Genomic DNA, 20,713 nt, shown 5'->3' with positions numbered 1-20,713 from the left:
TGGTAATTTAGCAACACTGGAAATTCTTCTTCAGGACAAACAGTTGATCACTGAATGCTAAACTTGGTAACGACATGGTTTTCAGCCAGCATCAACTGACACCTTTGCATATTCTAACATTACCTGTGACAATGGATTTATTTTGCAGAGAGAAATCCAACAGGCTTTTACATCCGTTGCATGGTTAGAGTTGCATGCTACCCGATCTGAATGCCGGTAGATTGTCAGCTAACAATCCAATAATTACAGGCACATACTGAGAAAATAGGTTTTGTGGAAACAAAATGTTCAAACTTCCCTTGTTTGTTGAAAGAAAGTATGCACATTCCCTACATGTACAGGTGGTGGCCCATCATTCCCACCTTAATGCACACAGAAGCATAAAAAAATGTTGTATCAACAGGAACATATACTACCGAACACATACATGTACCGGTACGTGCACATGTACAGTGCATGTACAGTACTTGGTTGTATAGAGTGCTTTGCAACAGAGGTCCTTATGGGATAAATGGAATATTACTCTGTGCACGACCAGGCTTGCTCCTCTGAAGACCTTACTAGGGTGATAGGATGAGATGGAAATTGCTCAGAATGAACTGTAGGTCTGCAAAGTCCACATACATGTACAGTACACCTGTCAGTTTTAACCTGCTGCAACTTATTCTTGACAATTTTCAAACATTCATTATTTATAATTATTCTTCTCAAAATATTGAGGGTTTGACGTTTTGATCCTAGCAGAATCTTTCTCAAAGGCAAAACGACAAGTGGACAGGACAAACAAGTAAACAGATAATCAACCAACGTTTTGGTCATTTTAGGTCATTGTAGTCAGCAAGCAGTTTGCAGCAGATTTCTATTACATATCTTTATAATTATTCTTCACAGAATAATCTGCCAGAAAAATTTTCTCAGTGAATAAAGCAAAAATATTCAAATCTCACATTTCTGCATTTACCGTACTTGTGACTAATTTTGACAGAGAAGGTTACGACAAATGACTCAGCAAAACATTCAGGGCAAGCAATGACCACTCACCACATCAAAGCTTTCTGCTTCTACCTGGCTGCAATTGCTATATCGGCTCTTGGTGAGGACCTCATGAAGCTCATAATGACAATTCTTGTTGAAGCACCCATCAAAGCAGTCATCAACTGCAATTCCAATGCACCCTTCAAGTGAACCCCCCTCAGCAGACGCCTGGCACCCTACCAGCCCCTCGTTCAAACAGAAGGTACAGTTGGCTAGCTGCTCCATGGTACAATTTGCTGTCGTCACATTGTACAGGGTAATAATTGGATAGTCACAGTGTCTTGCAGATTCGTTCCAGAAGGGTCCTGTAATATTCAGGCACACGTGACTGCCATTAGAAGCACATGCTAGTCTGGGCCCTTCCATGCATTTCTGGTAGTCAGCTTCCAAACAAGCACTGTAGGACAAGTTGTAGTGCTGCTCGAGGTAATGATATTTCGTGCATTCATATGAAACTAACTCCCAGCAGGATTCACTGTACGGTATAGTGCATATGCTGACGTAAGCATCCACACAGCATGCCTGGCCGTCATTTGTTGATCTGAAGTCTGTGGCCAGGTAGTAGCTTTCACGTGCCTGCTCCAAGCAAGGTTCTTCATCAAGATGTCTGCAGTGCCTTGTAGTGAGTTCACCACACAATAGCATCCCCTGATTGGTACAATTTTCAACCAGAGGAGTGTGGCATTCCGTGTTCGCTGACCCGTTGCATGCAAGCTGCGCTCTGTTTTGGCAATCCACAACCAAACTGTCCAAACAGTCCCTCATCGTTCCATTTTCACAGCTTCTGTTCAGGTCCCGCACACAAGTTTCATACACTTCTTGATCCAAGCAGGTGGAAGTCACTGTGTAGTTATCCCATTCCTTCCTAGTCTTATTACACTCAAAGTAGATGGTTTCAATGTAAGGTTCCAGGAGGGTACGGTTCACTGGTGTGTAGAGCGAATGAGCGATGTCTGCATACTGACGGTAAGCCGTGTAGTTACCACAGTAACAATCTGTGCCATTCCTTGTGGCTGAAATGAGAAAATCTGCATCCCTGCCAAAAAAGAGTACAGAAATAAAACAAACCCATTGCTATTTCATGGTTACCATGGCGGTAGCTTGCTACAATCCAGGGCTGTAGAAAGGAGAGTCACATCAGCTTCAGATTTTGGAAACAAAATGGCCGTTCATTATCTGTACAGTACAGCATGTGGCTATTGTACACCAATTATCCGAGTGCATTGGGGCATATACATGTACCTGCCAGTTTTTTTCCAACATGTTTGACACTCACGTCACACTTATTTTACGTGCATTTACTCTGATTGCAATGCTGTGATGGGAATGACTGCTGTATGCCCTGAATGTACTCAAGTCAAACCCAAATCTCTCAATGAGTAAGACTCAAAGACCAACTCAGGTTTTGACTGTGTGAGTCCGATAAACTTACATGTGCACTACGTGCACGTATAATACACGTGGCTCACAAACATGTCTAAAAATGCAATATGAAGATTGCAAAAGCAATTTACAAGTCACAGGTGTTTCCCATTTACTTGTGCATTCAGATCCGTAGTCTCTCATATAATTAGCAGTTGGATTGAGTTGTTCATGCCCCAGTCTGTAATTCGTATGGCCAGTCCAATCTACTCTCATTAGTTCCCTTCCTGACATAAAAATGAACTGCCAGGACTTACAGTGTACAGTAAACAAGAAATGATGCGTCAGGCAAAGTTCCCAAATTTTTTAACCAGATTAAGCTTCCTGTCAAACACGATGATGGATTCTTTCTACACAGCTTTTAAATTTCAGTTTTTTCACAATTCCACAAGTTTACCTGCATAGCTTCTGGCACAGTCGCCTCGTCATTGCTTCGGTGAAGTTCACACTTTCAGGTTGATCCCTGGTCACCATGGTAACATCAAAGTAATGATCCGCATCGTGGAAACACCCAAGCAGCACCGTCTTCTCCAAGAGTGTGGTGTTGATAGCGACACAGCCAGGGCTTGCAGGATAGGCACCCTGCTCACCCTTCATTGTCTTGAATTGCTGCTGGATGGTGGAGTTAAACTCCTAGTGTGGAAAAATGGATTGGAGGAAATACTTGCTTATTACAAAGTACATGAATTATCAATGTCCATGACTAAATCATTTATACACATAAAAACTTTGCAAGCAATGCAATTCTTCAGTTGTTAATAAAATCAAAAACAGTTCTGTCAGTTTTAGGAGTCATGCAAAATGGAATGGTTTCTGATTATAACACCATAGAAGATTTATAGCAGCACTGTGTCTCTCAAATGGTGCTGCTCAGAACCATTTGGTCTTTAAAAAGAGATATATATGTAGGTGTAACTAGCTCCCATTAAGTGTGAGCAGCCTATCACTGGTGACAAAGAGAAAGGTTTGAGTGACAATTGGAAGTGAACGGTGCCCTGCCATAGGCATGAATGTAATATGCTACAGATTCATGGGATTATTCACACAAAAGAAACTATCTGCCATGTTTTGACAAGTGTACCATTTGGTGGACAAAAGGTGCCTCCAACTTTCCTTTTGTTTGGTCAATCTCTAGAATTCTTTTACTTTGTAGAGAACACTGCTTATGTTCATTTGTATGGAGATCTGACATCCATGACTCCTACCCTTTGTTTGTGTATTACGTAGGGCTGACTATAGACATCAGGCAGCTCAGCGTAGAAGAACTTGTTACCATGGAGATCAGAGGTTAGAGATTCATTAGACAGCTTCTCAGCAGGGAAGATGATTCTACTGCCCATCTTGGTGATGTGGACTGTTTCAAATGTGAATCCATCGCCTTTGGAGAAAATGAAGGGGCACATGTTTTTTCCCCACAAAGTCTTAGCCACAGTACTGGGACTCCATTGTTGGAAAAAGTTGGAAAAAGTTGTAGGACTGTATGTATTTCGGAATATTTTGGTTAAAAAATGACTATCATATAGCACATGTATTTATAATCCCCACAACTACAGACCAAGTACACTGTAGATGTGACCAAGTTCTCAGGGTCGAATCACACGAAGACATTGATTTTGACTTACTTTCCATTCAGTTGTCCAGAGCAAAGTTAATTTGGATAGCCAAAAATAAAAAATAAACAGGATTTCAAACTTCAGATCATTCAAATTTAAACATAAAACTATGTCTAAAACGGGCTAAGTCCATCTTCAACATGTGTCTGTATTTGCCACTGTTGAAAACCTCATATAGGTTCATGACTTCCAGTTGGACTGAACAGATAACACTTACAATTAGAATCTACAACTTTCATACTAATAAATTTAGCCCAAGGTATTGAATTTACACTTGGATGAACAATGTCTGTTGGCTGTTCAGCAGGAAATGTAATCGTAAGAAAACAAATGAGTACATTTACCCACTGCACTAGAAACCAAGGGAAAAAAAACTACACTTCTGCTGTCACAGGACTTACATAATCGACGACTGGCATTTTTGAATGTAGCCCATAATTAAAGTATATTACTGACACAAACGCAAGTTGGGCATAAAAGTGCCCAAGTTGGAATATATTGGAGCATACTGTGGACACAGACACAAGTTGGGCAGAAAGTTTGAAATTAAAAGGGCAATGTCGTCTTCAGGCAAGATGCCATTTTTCTACCCACCTGTCTTTTGGGCATGAGCCTTATGCTAAAGGGTGAGATGAAAACGACATGACAAGAAGTGAAGCCTGGCGGTGAATTTGAATATCTACCTTCCGGGAGGGCTAGCAGGACCGTCAGGTTACACTTGATCTTGGGCACGACCACCTCTAGACAGAACCTGACCCGCCCCTCCTTCCGAAGGTTCACCGTCACCTGATGGGCCCACTCCGATGAGGAATACACCTTGAAATCAATGGCACTGGAGCCCCTTGGGGAGAAGGGCAGCATGTAAAAGCGAGCACTTGGGGCAGGGGTGGTCAGGTTGAAGGTGATGCTCTCCTTTAGACGGTAGAAACGAGACTCTGTGTTTAACTCAATGGGCGTGCCGTAGGGTTTAGCCGAGTAGTACCACATGGAAACCTGGCAGGATTGACAGTCGAGGAAAATTGTGACACTATCCAACATATTGAGTGTGAAGTTATCAAAGCTACTTATATCTTTTAGTCCCTTAACAAATCTGTTACGAATATTGATAGCAACTGGTGGCACTGAAATGATGAATTAAAATGTACTTGCATATGAAAAACTAGAAAGATAAAGTGTCTTCAAAAGGTGCCTTTCATTGATTGTTTGTCAAGTAAAGTATCACATTTATTTCATTTTACTGTTTCATAACTTGACATGTACATGTAATCATAATGTAGCCTTCCTCGGCTATTATGAATCATTTAACCACTATTCATAAATACATCAGACAACTAGTTTACCAATCCTTACTGGTCAAGGGCCCATCATGTGGCTGGTCTTAAACGATTGATGAAACAGCAACCAGCAACAAAAGTGGCCCTTGAACTATGATATGCAAATAACTGCACGTGTATTGCTAATTCTATACTACATGCACACTCAATCGGCACATGGGGCGAAGTCACAATTTTTAAATGTATTTATTTAACCAGAGAAGCTAAATCATTCCCCTTAAAGGGTAAGTTACATGTATGAAACTCAAGGAACTTTGGGTGAGGGAATGATTCATTTACAACAATTCAAAAACAAGTAATCAAGAAAATCTTCCTGCTCAAGCCAGAAAAAATGGTATAAAATAAGGCATGACTCAGTAGGAACTGCATCGCTGACTTGTGGGCAATGTGATGGTGACCTCAAAACAGAAATACTATTTCCCCTCAGACTAACTGAAAACATTCCAAAAAAATTTTTAATTACCCTGTTGGTCCAAGTTTTTCCAGGAAACACGTCCACGTCAGGCCGTATACGGTGGGGCACTGTAAAGCGCTCACACATCTGGGAATGATTGAATCGTTTGATGTACAGCTCAAACTCACGATCATTGAGCTGTCGGAGAGAGGGGACATTGTCAGTGTAGATGGGGATGGTGGTAGATGGGTGACTGATGAAATGAGCATCAGGGATGAGATCAGAAGAAAGCTCAGAGGAGACAACGATGAAGACATCAAAGGCATTGCCTGACAGAAAAGAAAGAGAATGGCTGCATAAAGTTTGTTATACTTACTAGAGGGCATTTAGGGGGTCAACGTTGGGGGCTAAAGTGCATTGGCCCAAAGCGGAAGGCAGACTGCAAACACTGCATAAACCAATTCTGTAAAGGCAGAGGGGGCCTTCTCCAATGTATGTGCACAAAGCGAAAACTGCTTTTGATAAATTGTCCCAAAATCAACATTCATTTGATATTAAACACCTACATGTATTAGAGCCAGCTTTTATGCACCATAAACCATTGCAACACCATACAAGTGCATCTCAATGCCATTCTCACTGTGCTTTGCACCGGATACCAATGTTGGAAAGATTGTTGCTTTGGGCTGAGTTTGGGCGGCTTGTTCTCGTATGTTCACGAACAGCTCGATTTGTTGTTTGTGGGTCAGCCGCTCGAACGCCGGGAACATACAACCGGTTATCGCTACTAGTTGTTTGTAGCAAGCAACATGGCGGCGTCTTTGTGCATTCTTCTAGAGTTAATGTTTGGATAACTGGGCTAACTTTTTTTCCATTAAAAAAATACTTTTTGTCATGGAAACGTTGATTTTGCAAAACTTTCTATTGTCTCTAGCTTTGTAAAGCCATCTCAATAGTTTTACGGCTTTTCAAAAATCAAATCTCACAAGTTTTCCGTGTGTTCGTGTAAAACCCTGACAAGAAGGTGGTGTGTGAACCTGTTTCAAGAACAGTGTTCTTGTGTCGTGTTCCCGCCGTTCGAGCGCGAGAACACGAAACCCGGGTCAAGAACAAACCGCGCGAACTCGACCTTAGTGAACAAGTTCCCTGGCAAGTCAACCCATTACAGATAGGACTAATAGCCCACAGTGGCAAGCTGGGATAACCTCACAGCCTACATGTACCTGTAAAGTCCACATGATGTGTAGCTGTCAGTCCGTAGTTTATGATGTCACCTGCTGTTCTACCAACTGCCGTGCACCCCCCTTCATCATTGAGTGTAAATCCAGAATAGCAATGGCATCTAGAAGAACATGAAATGGCCAGAGAAACAATGGAATAAAAGCGTTTTTATATCCTTTTGAAGTGTGTTGCATAAAAACAATGTATTCAACTCTTTCATACAATATCACAATCAAGCATCAACAAAGATGAAGTGCACTTTTGAATGTACATGTAACCTGGGGTTATATATTGTGAACGTAAATCATCGTAACTTCCTTTAAAAAAAGAGAAGGAAATAAGAAGCTGGAGTTTTTGTTGCAAAGAACAATAATTCATATATCTAACTATCTGCTTCATCAAAGTCAGTGCAACAGGTGAGTGATGGGTGCTCCTATTTACTCTCCTGTATGTCCATCTGCTCAGTTTCCCTGACTTTCCCTTTCTTAGTGTCTACAACATCCTATCTAATCTGCCTATACATGAAGTCCTACCAATGAACAATCTTTCTTATCTTTACTATTTTGGATCTGTTTACATGTGCCCTTTATCTCATTTCAATCTCTGCTCATTTATGCCTTCAGCTCATTGCAAGCTCCAAAATCATGCTTCAAATATTAACAATGGGAATCAAAAATGCACATTCTTCAAACTTAAGCATCACAGATAAATGGAGCTGCATTGAGGTAATGGGTCTCCGCTTGATGGACTAAAGTCATGATAACTGACACCCTCAGCTGAAGATTGAAACCGAAACCAAAATATGGACAACTTACATGTATCCAGCTAGCTAACTCAAATGACACATTGCCCCCATTTTAGTTCATGCAAAGAGCCCAATATTTCCTAATTATCTACATGTATAACCTACTCTGCTGTTGCACAGTCCTGCATGTCATCAGTGGCCGTTATACAAGCTGCACCTTGACTACATCCACTACCCGAGGCACAGCAGGTGTTTTCAGTACAAGTGTAACCTGCATGGTGTTTGACCTGTTCTAACTGCCATGGATGGTCAAGAAGCTGAAGAAAGCAACAAGGGAAGTATAACTACACATAAATATCCCTACATACCAGTAGCAGGTGGGCAGGAATCTTAAAGCATCCAAAAATACATGACAACTTTAAAAAATATCAAAGCATTATTGCACAAATCTATCAAAACCAACCTACTTTGAAGAAATTCATTGTAATGTAACTAAGCAAAGTATGTACACCAAATTAAAATTACTTCAAATTTAATGTCAGTGTAGAGGCACCTGCATGTAAACAAATGCTAAGCAAAAACTTGAGCTGATAATAACAACCCTACCTGACTAAACCCTGAAGCTACATGTAAATAAAAACTTAACATCTATGAGGACATTGATTTTGAGATAATGTAACAAACCAAAAATGTAACAACCAGACAATGTAACTCAAGCAAAAGTAAGGAAGACAAGACAGACTGAGTTTGTCTGGAATCCAAGCCCCCTACCTCCACCCTTAGGCTCAGCTGAGGTTCAACCATTGTCAGCACGATGCTATCATCTACCAAGAGGACAGGGGTGCGAGTGTAGTCACTGACGTAGGTTGCTGATATCCTGAAGGGTATCTCCCTGCCCTCGACCCAGTATGGCTGGTCCTTGACCCGGAAGGTAAAGTAAAGTAGGATGAAGTCTTCATTATTGGCGACATTATCTGCTTCATTTACGACAACACCTGGCATGGGAAGGAAAAGTTTCTGATGAGTGGAGTTGTAGTGGGTGTGTCCTCACACAAACAGCTATGTGACCACTTGCTTTCTTCCACGCTGGAGTAAATGATAACTTTTTGTCTGGTCTTCCATAAGTCAGCAACTTGGCTCATAACTATGCAATTCAAAATACATACATGTAGCTACATGCATAGAGTATTTCATAATACAGTAAAATCTGTAACTCAAACTCAGAGGGAACGATAAAAACGTTGAGATATGTGCATCCAAATTTCAAGCTAGCAAAGGCTCCAGAGTTTTATACAATCAAGTCATAACACAACCATACACAAGTACACTGTATGTGTACACGTGCAGGTCATGTACATGTACATTAATGTACATGTAACTGACCCCACAATGGCTATTTGAAATATCATTCTGGTTGTTTTCTCTATGAATTTTTCTAGTGGTGAATGTTTTTGTTTACAAATCATTATTTTACTTGGATTTGATGTTGTTCTTTAGAAAGTTCTGTTCTATAAACAATAAACCACTTGAACTTCTATACTTACCTGTACAATGTACCTTCATGTGGAAAATATATCATTTGGTCTTTTATGTCTGCAGCACAATGCCCCATGCATGCTTAGGATTTTTACTCAGGTTGTCCAATATTTGGTGTCATGACCTTTCCTTTTGTGGTCAAATGGCCACCGTAAAGCATCAATAACTAGCACTGCTGGTGTGCAAGATATAGAGCCTGGAGTAGCAATCGGGCTAGCTTGAAAACTGGGATTTGCTGCAGTTATGGATTGGTTTGTAACTAATTGATCTGAATAGCAGCGTGCATATAAGTGTCCCAGAGTGAAAAGACGCAGTGAATTTGACAGTAAAGGCTCATAATTGAAGTTTTGTGTTCATTTTACACTTTTTGGAAGTGTTTCAATGGTTGTTTCTAATCTGTTTTTGAGGTACATGTATGCAGATGTAGCAATGTTGGCATTTTGAGCTGTAAACATGGTAAAGGTATTTCTATGCATACACGCCTACTCTTTTGGGCAGGAATGAAGTATATCTTTGAGGTAGCAGTGATCGGGAGTTTCAACTTGATGAACTTTGGAGTTATTGAGATTTTACTGCATAAACATAAACTACCAGGCTCAACAGCTACATGTGTGACACACAACATGCTACAAATGAATTGTTACCTGGCACAACAGAAATTCCTGTATCAAGAAATCTAGCTGTATTGTACTGCTTTCCAGGATACAAGTAGCCTTCTGATGAGTCTGGATCACCCTCCATCTCAAGGTAGATGGAAGGAGTATCATTTCGGTGGTAGACCCTATCAGACAGAAGGATGCGGCCTGAGCTGGCAGTGAAATTCTGCATGGCAGCCTCCATTGAGAAGTTAACAAACTGCAAAGTGATCTCTGGGATCCACAGCTTGGCTTCCATGCGAACGTAGTCCCCAATGGAAAAGGTCTGAGGTGGCTCCCCGAACAGGCTGGTGAGGAACATGAAGGAGTTGGCCGTGGTGAAGTCCAGTTTGGCTGAGATGATTGGCGCATCGATTTTGACAGTGTCAGAGGCTATGATAGATGGATAGAGGCGACCAGGGAAGTCTACCAGGCTGCTGTCATACCAAGCAATACCTGTTGCTGTGATCAGAGAGTTGGCCACAAAGTCAATGTGATTGCCAACGGATAAATTAAAGGTCCCTTTGAAGACAGCCCCCGGTGGGTCGATGGGTAAGAGTGGCAGGTGGAAACGGCCAATGGCATTGTCATAGGACACGTCACAGAGGGTGGCTCCCCCCACACAGGAGGCCTCCTCAGAGGGAAACTGTAAGTCTGCAAAGCCAGTAGTGCGGGTGAAGTTGACGGCATCTAGCTGCAAAGTAACATTGAAGGCTGGGGCATTTGAGTCAGTAGTGTGGGTGATCTCAAAGTCAAAGATGACCGGGTCAATGCTGTCGACGATGCTGGGTTCCGGCCGGCGGGTGAAGCTGATCTGAAGCTCTGGCTCTACTATGATCACATCATGTGACTTCCTGGTGATCATCTGATCAATAATGGTAGCATTATAATCCCAGTTGTCTAGTATGAACTGAGTCTCATTGTCGGGTGGAACAAAGCAGTCACAGTCATAAATCTCAAATGCTGGTATCTCAACACATTTTGCGGGTTCAACATGATAAACAACTTTATCGATATCAGGACAGTCGCACTCCAACTCATACGTGTAGGTGCTACTAAGTAGATCAGTGAAATTCACTCCTGTATCAAAGGTGCCATTTGACGTGATGTTATTCAACCAAGTTGTGTTGCCTAGAAACAGTGAATTATTTCCATTTCCAGCAGTGGCATTTTCAAAGACGGTGGAATTGTTCGAGGCGGGAACCATCTCAAAAGAAGTGCTGTCATTCTGTAGCTGATACCACTCTAGCACCTGGGATATGTTATATGGATGCTTGTACAGCTTCTGACATTGACAGGTGCTATTGGGTAGGGGTAACGAGTGGGTGTGTGTGATGTTGGTGCATCTGCCGGCTAGCACGCCAATGCAGTCCTGCTCCACATGGACACCACACATCATCTTACAGCTGCAGTTTGATTGAGACTTAGTAGTGTTGTAGGCCCCTGTTGTGGAGTTCACCTGGGGAGAACTGTTTAGTGTGGAATGAGGTGGGTCAGTACTTGTTGCCTCCATGGGCTGACAGGAGCAATCAGTGGGATTGAATGTGAGACGGAAAGACTCCTCATCAAATCCAGTAGTGCTATTCATACATTGCTTGACAGTCACACTGCTGTCAAATAGTTCCTGCAGCTTGGCTAAAATCTCTGAAGAATTGCACGAGCACAGAGTCTTATTGATGCTCTCTACGGATGCATTCTCGCATGCACAGCTGACTTTGAGAGAGACCTCATGGTGGGTGACAGTGTACGTAAGATCATGACAGGAGTAGTTTCGCTTGTAAGGTTCCATGCACTTTTTGACGTGGCGATGAAGTGACGATTCTGGGCCATGTGATGACAGGGTACTGTTCAAATCGGTGCAGTCGCAGTTGTCGGTGTTGAATTGCTGTAGAGCAGCCACGTGCGGTGGGTTCAAGAAGTAATGCAGAATCTCCCAGCAAAAGTTGATGCAATTGCAGGACAGGGAGCCATCATAGCTGTCTCCCTCATCCACATAATAACTGGTGCAATTGCACTGTTCGTCGGTCATGTTGGCAAGGTGCCAGGTCTCACAGAAGCACTCCCTTGGTGCGGAGGGGTCGAAGTGCTCCTCCAGGGGCTTGCGACAGGTGCAGTTCTCCCGGAAGATGTCGCTAGGGGCGATGGGGTAGCTCACGTAGGAGAAGGTGGAGGTTGCATTCAAGCGGAGGACATCACCACGGTTCAGCTCTGGGAGGTCAAGGACCACCATGGTGACAGTAACCAGGACAGTGCTACCACCCTCACTCAGGTTAGCTGGGAGGTATTCTGATATGTAGTACACGCCTGTTTAAGGCAAAAGTAAAGCATTCCTTGATTATACCTGAGAACTCTTGACTTTGAAAACCAAAAATAGCTGTAAAGGAGTTTATTAACATTTCATTCACTTCATGTTATGATTTGGACAAGACAAATTTGGACACAAACTGAAAATCAGGGCATCTAAGGTGATCAGTAATTGAGTAAGTTGCACAAAAATTACTAACAGAATAAGAAGTTTTATGTATAAAAAGTATGTTCAAATTTTAAAATGTGTTTTAAAACACCAATAGACCCTGATTTGATAAAAGCACACCTTATTACATGTAGTACTTTCAGTCTGGCAATTGTCTGTTATCCCTAACCATTGTTTGTTGTTGTGTTAAGTGTGAGAGCACCTCATTGCCCTTCTAGCCAAGGGTTATAGACAACCACCTGTGATCAAATTTAGGAAGCTGTTATAAGCAAAGAATCTAATCAGCACAGAACCAATTTGTTTTACAAAAACAGGTCCCTGGGAAACATGTCTCGCAATGTGTGTTTTAATTGCTATGATTGTCAACTGATGTCTACTAGGTACAGGTTTTAGGCAATATTCTCTGTTTACCAGCTCTGTGGTACACAAGTCCCAGGGCATGTTTAGTGACCAAAAACAAGTTTGAGATGCCAAAGCAAAACCAAGAGCATGTTTAGAACCAGCAATGGTTATGTCATCCAACAGAGACAAGCCAGTAAAAGACACTGTTGTCAATTTCAATCAACATTCAGCATATTTTTTTCCCAGAGTAGCTCTCTCATTTGACATGCTAGAACAGAGTACCTCTGTTGGGATGTACAATTCACATATTTGAAAAAAGACACAACTTTTGTCTGCTTATTTTCCACCACTTTGAATGGCGCTAAACCAACTCTAACCTTTTGTTCTCTTTTGGCCAGAACAATGACATCAGACAGGCATAGCCAAAGTTACAAAAACGTCAAACAAATGACCAAAGCACAAACATGTTTCTGGCCATATTTGTGAAAACACACCACTGGATATGCTGATATATGGTTGAGGACCAACAATGGCCCAAAAACTTAAATTATTTTCTGACCTGGATTGAAAGGATTGTGATGATTCCCGCCAACAAAAGTACAGACCGCCCCTTCCCTGGATGACCAGATGTCAGTGTGAACGACAGACGCCATCCCATAATACACCTCTTCTTCCTCGTCGCAGACACTGGGCAAAGAGGGTGCTCTTGTGGTGTCATTGGCGTCTGGTAATGGAGTTGTGACCTGGACAGAGGCATTCAGGCTCCCACAGGCAAGGTAAGGGTCAGGGGTTGTGGTGACATTGGTATCATTCACGGAGTGACCTAGAAAAACGCAGATGGAAGAATCACAAAATAAAACATGAACAAAGCAGCAGAGGAGTGAGCTAAAAATGTGCAAGTTCTGTGGAAAGGCTCCAGCTCAGGAAATTAAAGGACTCAGTAATGAAGACATTAGTTTATGGCAGGATACTTCAAAATTGGACTGTAATTTAGAGCAAGAGAGAACACAGAGAAATGAACTGAAGCACAAACATCACTGCATTGAGTCCCAGCTTAGACCACATGGAGGCAAGAAAAGAGTCCAAAACTCCAACAACCTGATTTCCTAATCTTAAACAAAATGACCAGTTGAATCTGCTCCAGCTACCCAAGGTTTCAGCTGGAGGGGTGTCTGGGAATGGGGGGGGTCTTTCGTTCCATCAAATGCACAAAGAAAAACCAAAAAGCTTCAGCATAATGGTCATCAGTTAGAAAAGTTAGGCAAATTTATGACACCAAATCTTCAGATCCTGGCTTTCTGCCTTGACTTGAAGCACCCCCTCATCAACAAAGAAGCAGCGGTCACTCCAGAGGGGGTGGGGAGGCAAGTAGCCCACCCCTGGAGGAATGTTGCTTTTTTTATTGAAAGCACCAATGGTACAACAACCTGTTTGGGGAGGGGATTCCTTTGTAATGGGTAAAAAAAAAAGTCATTTTTGTGAACAAAAATTCTGTTTTGTCATTCATCCTTCTGATCCAAGTCCTGCACTCACAACTGTAAGGAAGAAACAGGGTGGTAGGACATTTTGCATCTGGGCTCATGCCTGGCACACACCCGGAGGGCCGGGGACTGTTCATTTCAGCAAAAACTGGTTGCACTTGCTCAGCATGTTGCATGCCAAGCACAATGTGTGCGCATGTGTGGCGAGTTCCCACCTGAGGACCATCACTGCCACATACATGTAGAAGCTCACCATTTCCTGTTTCAACACAGAGCAGACACTCCTGAAGGTACATGCAGCACATATACATGTACTTACCATCATCTGTGGGTTGAGGCGTAGGTATAAAAGGTGGAAGCTTGTAATAACCACAGGCACAGGTGACATTCCTGCTGTCTCTACCAGTTTCATTGTACACAGACTCTGGTAGGATGCAACGATGTAAGGTGGCTACTGCACAGAAGGCTTCTGCTAAGTCAGTGCATGAGAGTCCTGATGAGTAATCATCAGAAGCTGATGTCTGATTGGATGCTTGGCTCTGATTGGCATATGGAGGGCTTGCTGTTGTGTGATTGGCTGAGGTCTGGTTTGAATCAATCTGATTGGTCTGTGACTGCTGAGTGGGTGTGGTCCATGTCTCATTCCAGTTACCTGCTTGCGTTTGATTGGACAGAGACTCATTAACACGATTTCCTTGATTGGGAGGTGATCTTAGGAACATGTGGCTCCAGAGATCTACGATGGAGGAGTTCATCTGACACTCTTTCAGAACTGATTGAATGCAGGAGTTGTAAAGCCAGTCATGATAGACACAAATAGTGGATGTACTGACCAAATTATAGTCAACAGTTTCATTGGCATGGGAGCAATTTCCAGTATTGTTGTAATTGCACTGAGTGCAGTTGAAAGTGGTCCCATTGCAAGAGGTATTTCTTATGGACTGATTCCTAGCATCCCCTGCAAGGATTACCCTCTCCACATCCAACCCCGTGCAATTCTCTTTAGGTATTTCTGCACAGTTGCTCAGCCAATCAGGATACACTATGTGGAATGTACCATTCCCGGAGGGGAACTCAGCACAGAAACAGGCATCTGTGGCAGTGTCATTGGGAAAACAACCCTGCCTGAGGAAGGTGCCTTCAATAGGCAGCGGATGAGGTACTTCCCCCTTGAGTTTCATGACCTCCCAGGTCTTGAGAGTGACAAGGTACCGCGGCAGCTGCAGAGCAACAGAGAGATTGCTGGGGATAGGAGGGACAGGAACACGCATGGTGTAGGTGACCTGCTCATGAATGGTGACCAGGTTGTCTGGAGTCTGGGGATGAGAGGTGCCATCAAAGATCAGGGTGGCATTACGAATATTGATGACATTCTCACTGACACCAGCAAAGTGATACACACGACCCCATTGGTAGAAACTGTACATGTGATATCTGGAAGTTGCCAAGAGAGCAGTTCCTGACAGAACAAAAGAACAGTAATGGGCATTAAACCTTCTGGTACCATTCCCTTCACACATGTGTACACAGACAGATTGGGCTCCAAATATATACATCCACATAGCCCAATAACTTTAGTGAAGGGTCTAGCCCTGGGTATCCAAGGTACATTTTAATGTTTCAGTTATGACATGTTACTATAAAAATTATTTTCAGTATACACATGAAATAAAAAAACGTGATAACATGGACTGATAAGGAATGCAGTACAGAGCTAGTATTTTATTCAAGCAAAAAAATACAGCCCAACATGAAGAATATAACCATCACAATTGCGAACTTGTGAAAACAGGAAAAAGAAAACTTGCAAGATATAACTAGTGAAAACTTAGGACTAGCTTTTATTCCAACCCTGCACAAAATGACAAATGCACACAGGCATGACAATAATATTGGATTCAGGTAATTTCATAGTTCCTGAATGTACATGATGATTGCTACTTTCTATACCTTCCGTCAATTTGGTAGAAATCTGAATCAAAAAGGTTCCCTCGATGAATTCTTCTAGAGGGAGCTTGTAGAGGTACAACCACAGCTTCCCATCAGCTTCATACTGCCCCAGCCCCTCAAAGATCCTCGTGATGGGGACATGGGAGCCATTACTAGGGATGAAATCCTGGTAGACGGCCATGTAGGGCAAGTAGAGCTCAATAACCACGTGATGAGCAGGACTCTGAGAGACCTGAGTGTGGGACAGGTGGATGCCATACTGGAAGACGTCACCTAGGATGAGAGAGAAGGTGGGTGCAAAGAGAGGGGAGCTGGTGATGAAGGACTGAAGGAAAGGAGTGGGAGGAATAGGTGTGTTTGGAAGATAGCTGATAGGATGGAGTGGATACTGGTTTGTGGAGGAAACCATGGCAGGAACTAGCTGCTAAAAGTGAAGGGAATGAGATGGTAAGGGGTAGGGAGAAATAGAATAATGCACTTTAATATGCAGCAGTGAGTAGAGTTGTATATATCTGCAATGAACTTGTTCCAAGTGCAGTATTAGTTTCGGCCAAAAATACTCACTTTTTGAAATGACAAAAATACCACCACCACTAAGTCGGACTTTAGCCCTTGGTAGTTACTTCCTTAGGTCGTGTGCTACTTTTTTTTCCACATTGTAAGCAAACTTCTACTTCACTGTGAGACTCAGTCACAAATCTGCAGACATCTTTTGGTTGGCAAATACTTTCCATGCTCAGCAAAGTTTACCCCTAATTGAAATTGGCCTCTGCACAATGGACAGATGGTCTCATACCTGGGTCACCAGCGTTTGTGTCGTTGGTCATGTTCAATATCAGAATCACCTCAGGCTCCAACACACGCATTGTCTCTTGCTGTATCAAGTCCTTGCCATTGGAGTAAGAGACAGATGTTGAGAGGACGTGCTCTGTATCCCGTGACACGAGGTTCGTGGTGTTCTCCAACACCACGTTAAATTCAAGCACTAAGTTGTCTCCTGTTGGGTAACAAAATGTTCAAGGTGATTGAATCGAATAAGGCCAAACGAAAAATTAGTTGTGTTTCCTATTAAACTGAAAAATAAATCAGGGAGGTTGGTTGAGTAAAATATTTTTTTACTCTGAATTTTTATAGCCGAAAAAATTAGGGTCGGATGATGGTATATATTTTTTGGGGGGCGTGTATATTTGTAACAGGTACTAAGTCAGCGTCAGATTCATACTGTACATGTGTACGTCAATATTACATATCAGCACTGTGATTGAGCACTAAAGCAGCTGGTTGTTACAATACAAACACACAAGAGCCGTCCATCTCATGCAAAAGAATTAAAACAATAACAATATACAGGACAATGTACACAAAATTAAGCTCGAGGCAAGGCACCATAAGTTTTATATTTTATTGATTTGTCGAATAAAAAGATATAGGTTCCGCATGATTTTCTAGGTTGGTTCGGGTAACCAGAAACATAGTAATTTTTGTGTTTGGCCTAAGCGCAATTCTGATTGTCATGCATGTGATTGCTGTTTGTTGAGGATGCTGGTTTTGTAATCAAACTGTTTTGAAGGGAATGAAAAGCAATTGGAGGAAGTGATCAATAATGATCAATGCATCTCTCAAGTTAAGACTAATCTAACCATGGGTATGGGTAAGAGAAAACTAATATACTTCATTGCTAACTTGTCCATTTGATATCTACAGATTGTTAAATGTTACATACTCACCTCCACTGTCCAACTTGTTGTCAGCAAGGTTTCTCACCATGCCAAAATCCAGATTTACAGTAGTTCTTGCTGGAATGTCCCAGTCAGCTGGTGAAGATTAAAGTCAATTTGTGACTTTGTAAAGAATGTCCATCAGTGATGTGAACCATACTAGACTGGATGAGACCATCAAGCTACAGTACTACAAAGCACTATGATCTCAAACTATACTAGACTGGACGAGACCATCAAGCTACAGTCCTTCAAAGCACTATGATCTCAAACTATACTAGACTGGATGAGACCATCAAGCTACAGTACTACAAAGCACTATGATCTCAATACTATACTAGACTGGATGAGACCATCAAGCTACAGTACTACAAAGCACTATGATCTCAATACTATACTAGACTGGATGAGACCATCAAGCTAAAGTCCTTCAAAGCACTATGATCTCAATACTATACTAGACTGGATGAGACCATCAAGCTACAGTCCTACAAAGCACTATGATCTCAATACTATACTAGACTGGATGAGACCATCAAGCTACAGTACTACAAAGCACTATGATCTCAATACTATACTAGACTGGATGAGACCATCAAGCTACAGTACTACAAAGCACTTTGATCTCAATACTATACTAGACTGGACGAGACCATCAAGCTACAGTCCTTCAAAGCACTATGATCTCAATACTATACTAGACTGGATGAGACCATCAAGCTACAGTACTACAAAGCACTATGATCTCAAACTATACTAGACTGGATGAGACCATCAAGCTACAGTACTACAAAGCACTATGATCTCAATACTATACTAGACTGGATGAGACCATCAAGCTACAGTTCTACAAAGCACTATGATCTCAAACTATACTAGACTGGATGAGACCATCAAGCTACAGTACTACAAAGCACTTTGATCTCAATACTATACTAGACTGGATGAGACCATCAAGCTACAGTTCTACAAAGCACTTTGATCTCAATACTATACTAGACTGGATGAGACCATCAAGCTACAGTACTACAAAGCACTATGATCTCAATACTATACTAGACTGGATGAGACCATCAAGCTACAGTACTACAAAGCACTATGATCTCAATACTATACTAGACTGGATGAGACCATCAAGCTACAGTACTACAAAGCACTTTGATCTCAATACTATACTAGACTGGATGAGACCATCAAGCTACAGTACTACAAAGCACTATGATCTCAATACTATACTAGACTGGATGAGACCATCAAGCTACAGTACTACAAAGCACTTTGATCTCAAACTATACTAGACTGGATGAGACCATCAAGCTACAGTACTACAAAGCACTATGGTTGTAAAACTTTTATTGCGTTATTTTCCAAAGCCTGAAAAACAGTAAATCAGTTATCCCTTGCTAACACATGTCACAATGCAAACAAGAACTCTTTATGCAAGTTTGATCCAAAGTTAAATATAATTCATAGTTCTATGCAGAAGTACAAAGGTACATGTAGATTCTCTAATATAACGCTTGTAGCAGGTTGGTATCCAATAACTACTGGTTATTACTAAGACAGTTTCTCAGAAAGAGAATAAATTAGTTCATCAGACCAGGAAATTAGGGCAAAGAACAGGTGTCTGTAAGGTGAGGAAGCCATATTCTAGCTACAACCAATGTACATGTAGGTAGGCAGGCTTTCCGTTATTTTTCAAGTATTTTTGAGTCGTCACTAGCAACCAACAAGTACATGTACAAGCTAAGCCATTCAAACTTAATAACATACATGTAACTCTAAACACATAATCAGAGACTTGATAGTATGCAAAATTAAATGTACACAGAATCCAACGTTCAAGCTTTTAAGACGTCATGCATGTGGAATTTCTACATCAGTTGTAAAACTTTTGCCCTCCACTCAAAGGAGAAGTTCCATAATGACAACAGCCCTTCATGTCCCCAATAACTTACCAATGTATTTTGATGTTGTCTCAACAGATATGACACCATGGTCATCCAGGGTTAGCCTGGCACCTTGATGGATCACATGTGCATAGTACACAGCAAGAACATTATTAGGCATTGCCAGGGTAACATCAAGCTGTGAAGAAAAGGACAAGAATAATAATACCTGGCAATTCTCTGTATTTCATGAAGCTAATACCTGGCAATTCTCTGTATTTCATGAAGCTAATACCTGGCAATTCTCTGTATTTCATGAAGCTAATACCTGGCAATTCTCTGTATTTCATGAAGCTAATACCTGGCAATTCTCTGTATTTCATGAAGCTAATACCTGGCAATTCTCTGTATTTCATGAAGCTAATACCTGGCAATTCTTTGTGTTTCATGAAACTAATACCTGGCGATTCTCTGTGTTTCATGGAGCTAATACCTGGCAAATCTCTGTATTTCATGAAGCTAATACCTGGCAAATCTCTGTATTTCATGAAGCTAATACCAGGCAATTCTCTGTGTTTCATGAAGCTAATACCTGGCAAATCTCTGTATTTCATGAAGCTAATACCTGGCAATTCTCTGTGTTTCATGAAGCTAATACCTGGCAATTCTCTGTGTTTCATGAAGCTAATACCTGGCAATTCTCTGTGTTTCATGAAGCTAATACCTGGCAATTCTCTGTGTTTCATGAAGCTAATACCTGGCAATTCTCTGTATTTCATGAAGCTAATACCTGGCAATTCTCTGTATTTCATGAAGCTAATACCTGGCAATTCTCTGTGTTTCATGAAGCTAATACCAGGCAATTCTCTGTGTTTCATGAAGCTAATACCTGGCAATTCTCTGTGTTTCATGGAGCTGATACCTG

The 20,713-nt window shown here is 41.7% G+C and overlaps 1 protein-coding gene across 3 annotated transcripts in view; it reads right to left on the bottom strand.

The window, feature by feature from the left end:
- The window catches only part of LOC110989417 (uncharacterized), a 58,136-nt gene that overhangs the window by 18,193 nt on the left and 19,230 nt on the right, over window positions 1-20,713 (bottom strand). The window contains exons 12-26 of one of the 3 annotated variants that reach the window (XM_087131083.1): window positions 19,858-19,987; window positions 17,909-17,995; window positions 16,978-17,178; window positions 16,182-16,454; window positions 14,551-15,690; window positions 13,310-13,573; window positions 9,945-12,239; window positions 8,536-8,759; window positions 7,930-8,081; window positions 7,022-7,140; window positions 5,868-6,127; window positions 4,754-5,063; window positions 3,663-3,835; window positions 2,855-3,090; window positions 1,042-2,071 (exon numbers count right to left, since the gene is read on the bottom strand). In XM_087131083.1, coding sequence (XP_086987209.1) covers window positions 1,042-2,071; window positions 2,855-3,090; window positions 3,663-3,835; window positions 4,754-5,063; window positions 5,868-6,127; window positions 7,022-7,140; window positions 7,930-8,081; window positions 8,536-8,759; window positions 9,945-12,239; window positions 13,310-13,573; window positions 14,551-15,690; window positions 16,182-16,454; window positions 16,978-17,178; window positions 17,909-17,995; window positions 19,858-19,987 — 6,894 coding nt within the window. Of the gene's footprint in view, window positions 1-1,041; window positions 2,072-2,854; window positions 3,091-3,662; window positions 3,836-4,753; window positions 5,064-5,867; window positions 6,128-7,021; window positions 7,141-7,929; window positions 8,082-8,535; window positions 8,760-9,944; window positions 12,240-13,309; window positions 13,574-14,550; window positions 15,691-16,181; window positions 16,606-16,977; window positions 17,179-17,908; window positions 17,996-19,857; window positions 19,988-20,713 lie in introns of those variants that run through there. The other 2 variants (XM_087131084.1, XM_087131085.1) reach the window with 2 other exon arrangements.

The sequence above is a fragment of the Acanthaster planci genome, linkage group LG21, assembly GCF_054643075.1.
Source record: "Acanthaster planci isolate LZ-2023a linkage group LG21, COTS_SCS, whole genome shotgun sequence".
Lineage (NCBI taxonomy): Eukaryota > Metazoa > Echinodermata > Asteroidea > Valvatida > Acanthasteridae > Acanthaster > Acanthaster planci.
The sequence above is the reverse complement of the archived record's forward strand: the minus strand, read 5'-3'. Positions and strand labels throughout refer to the sequence as shown.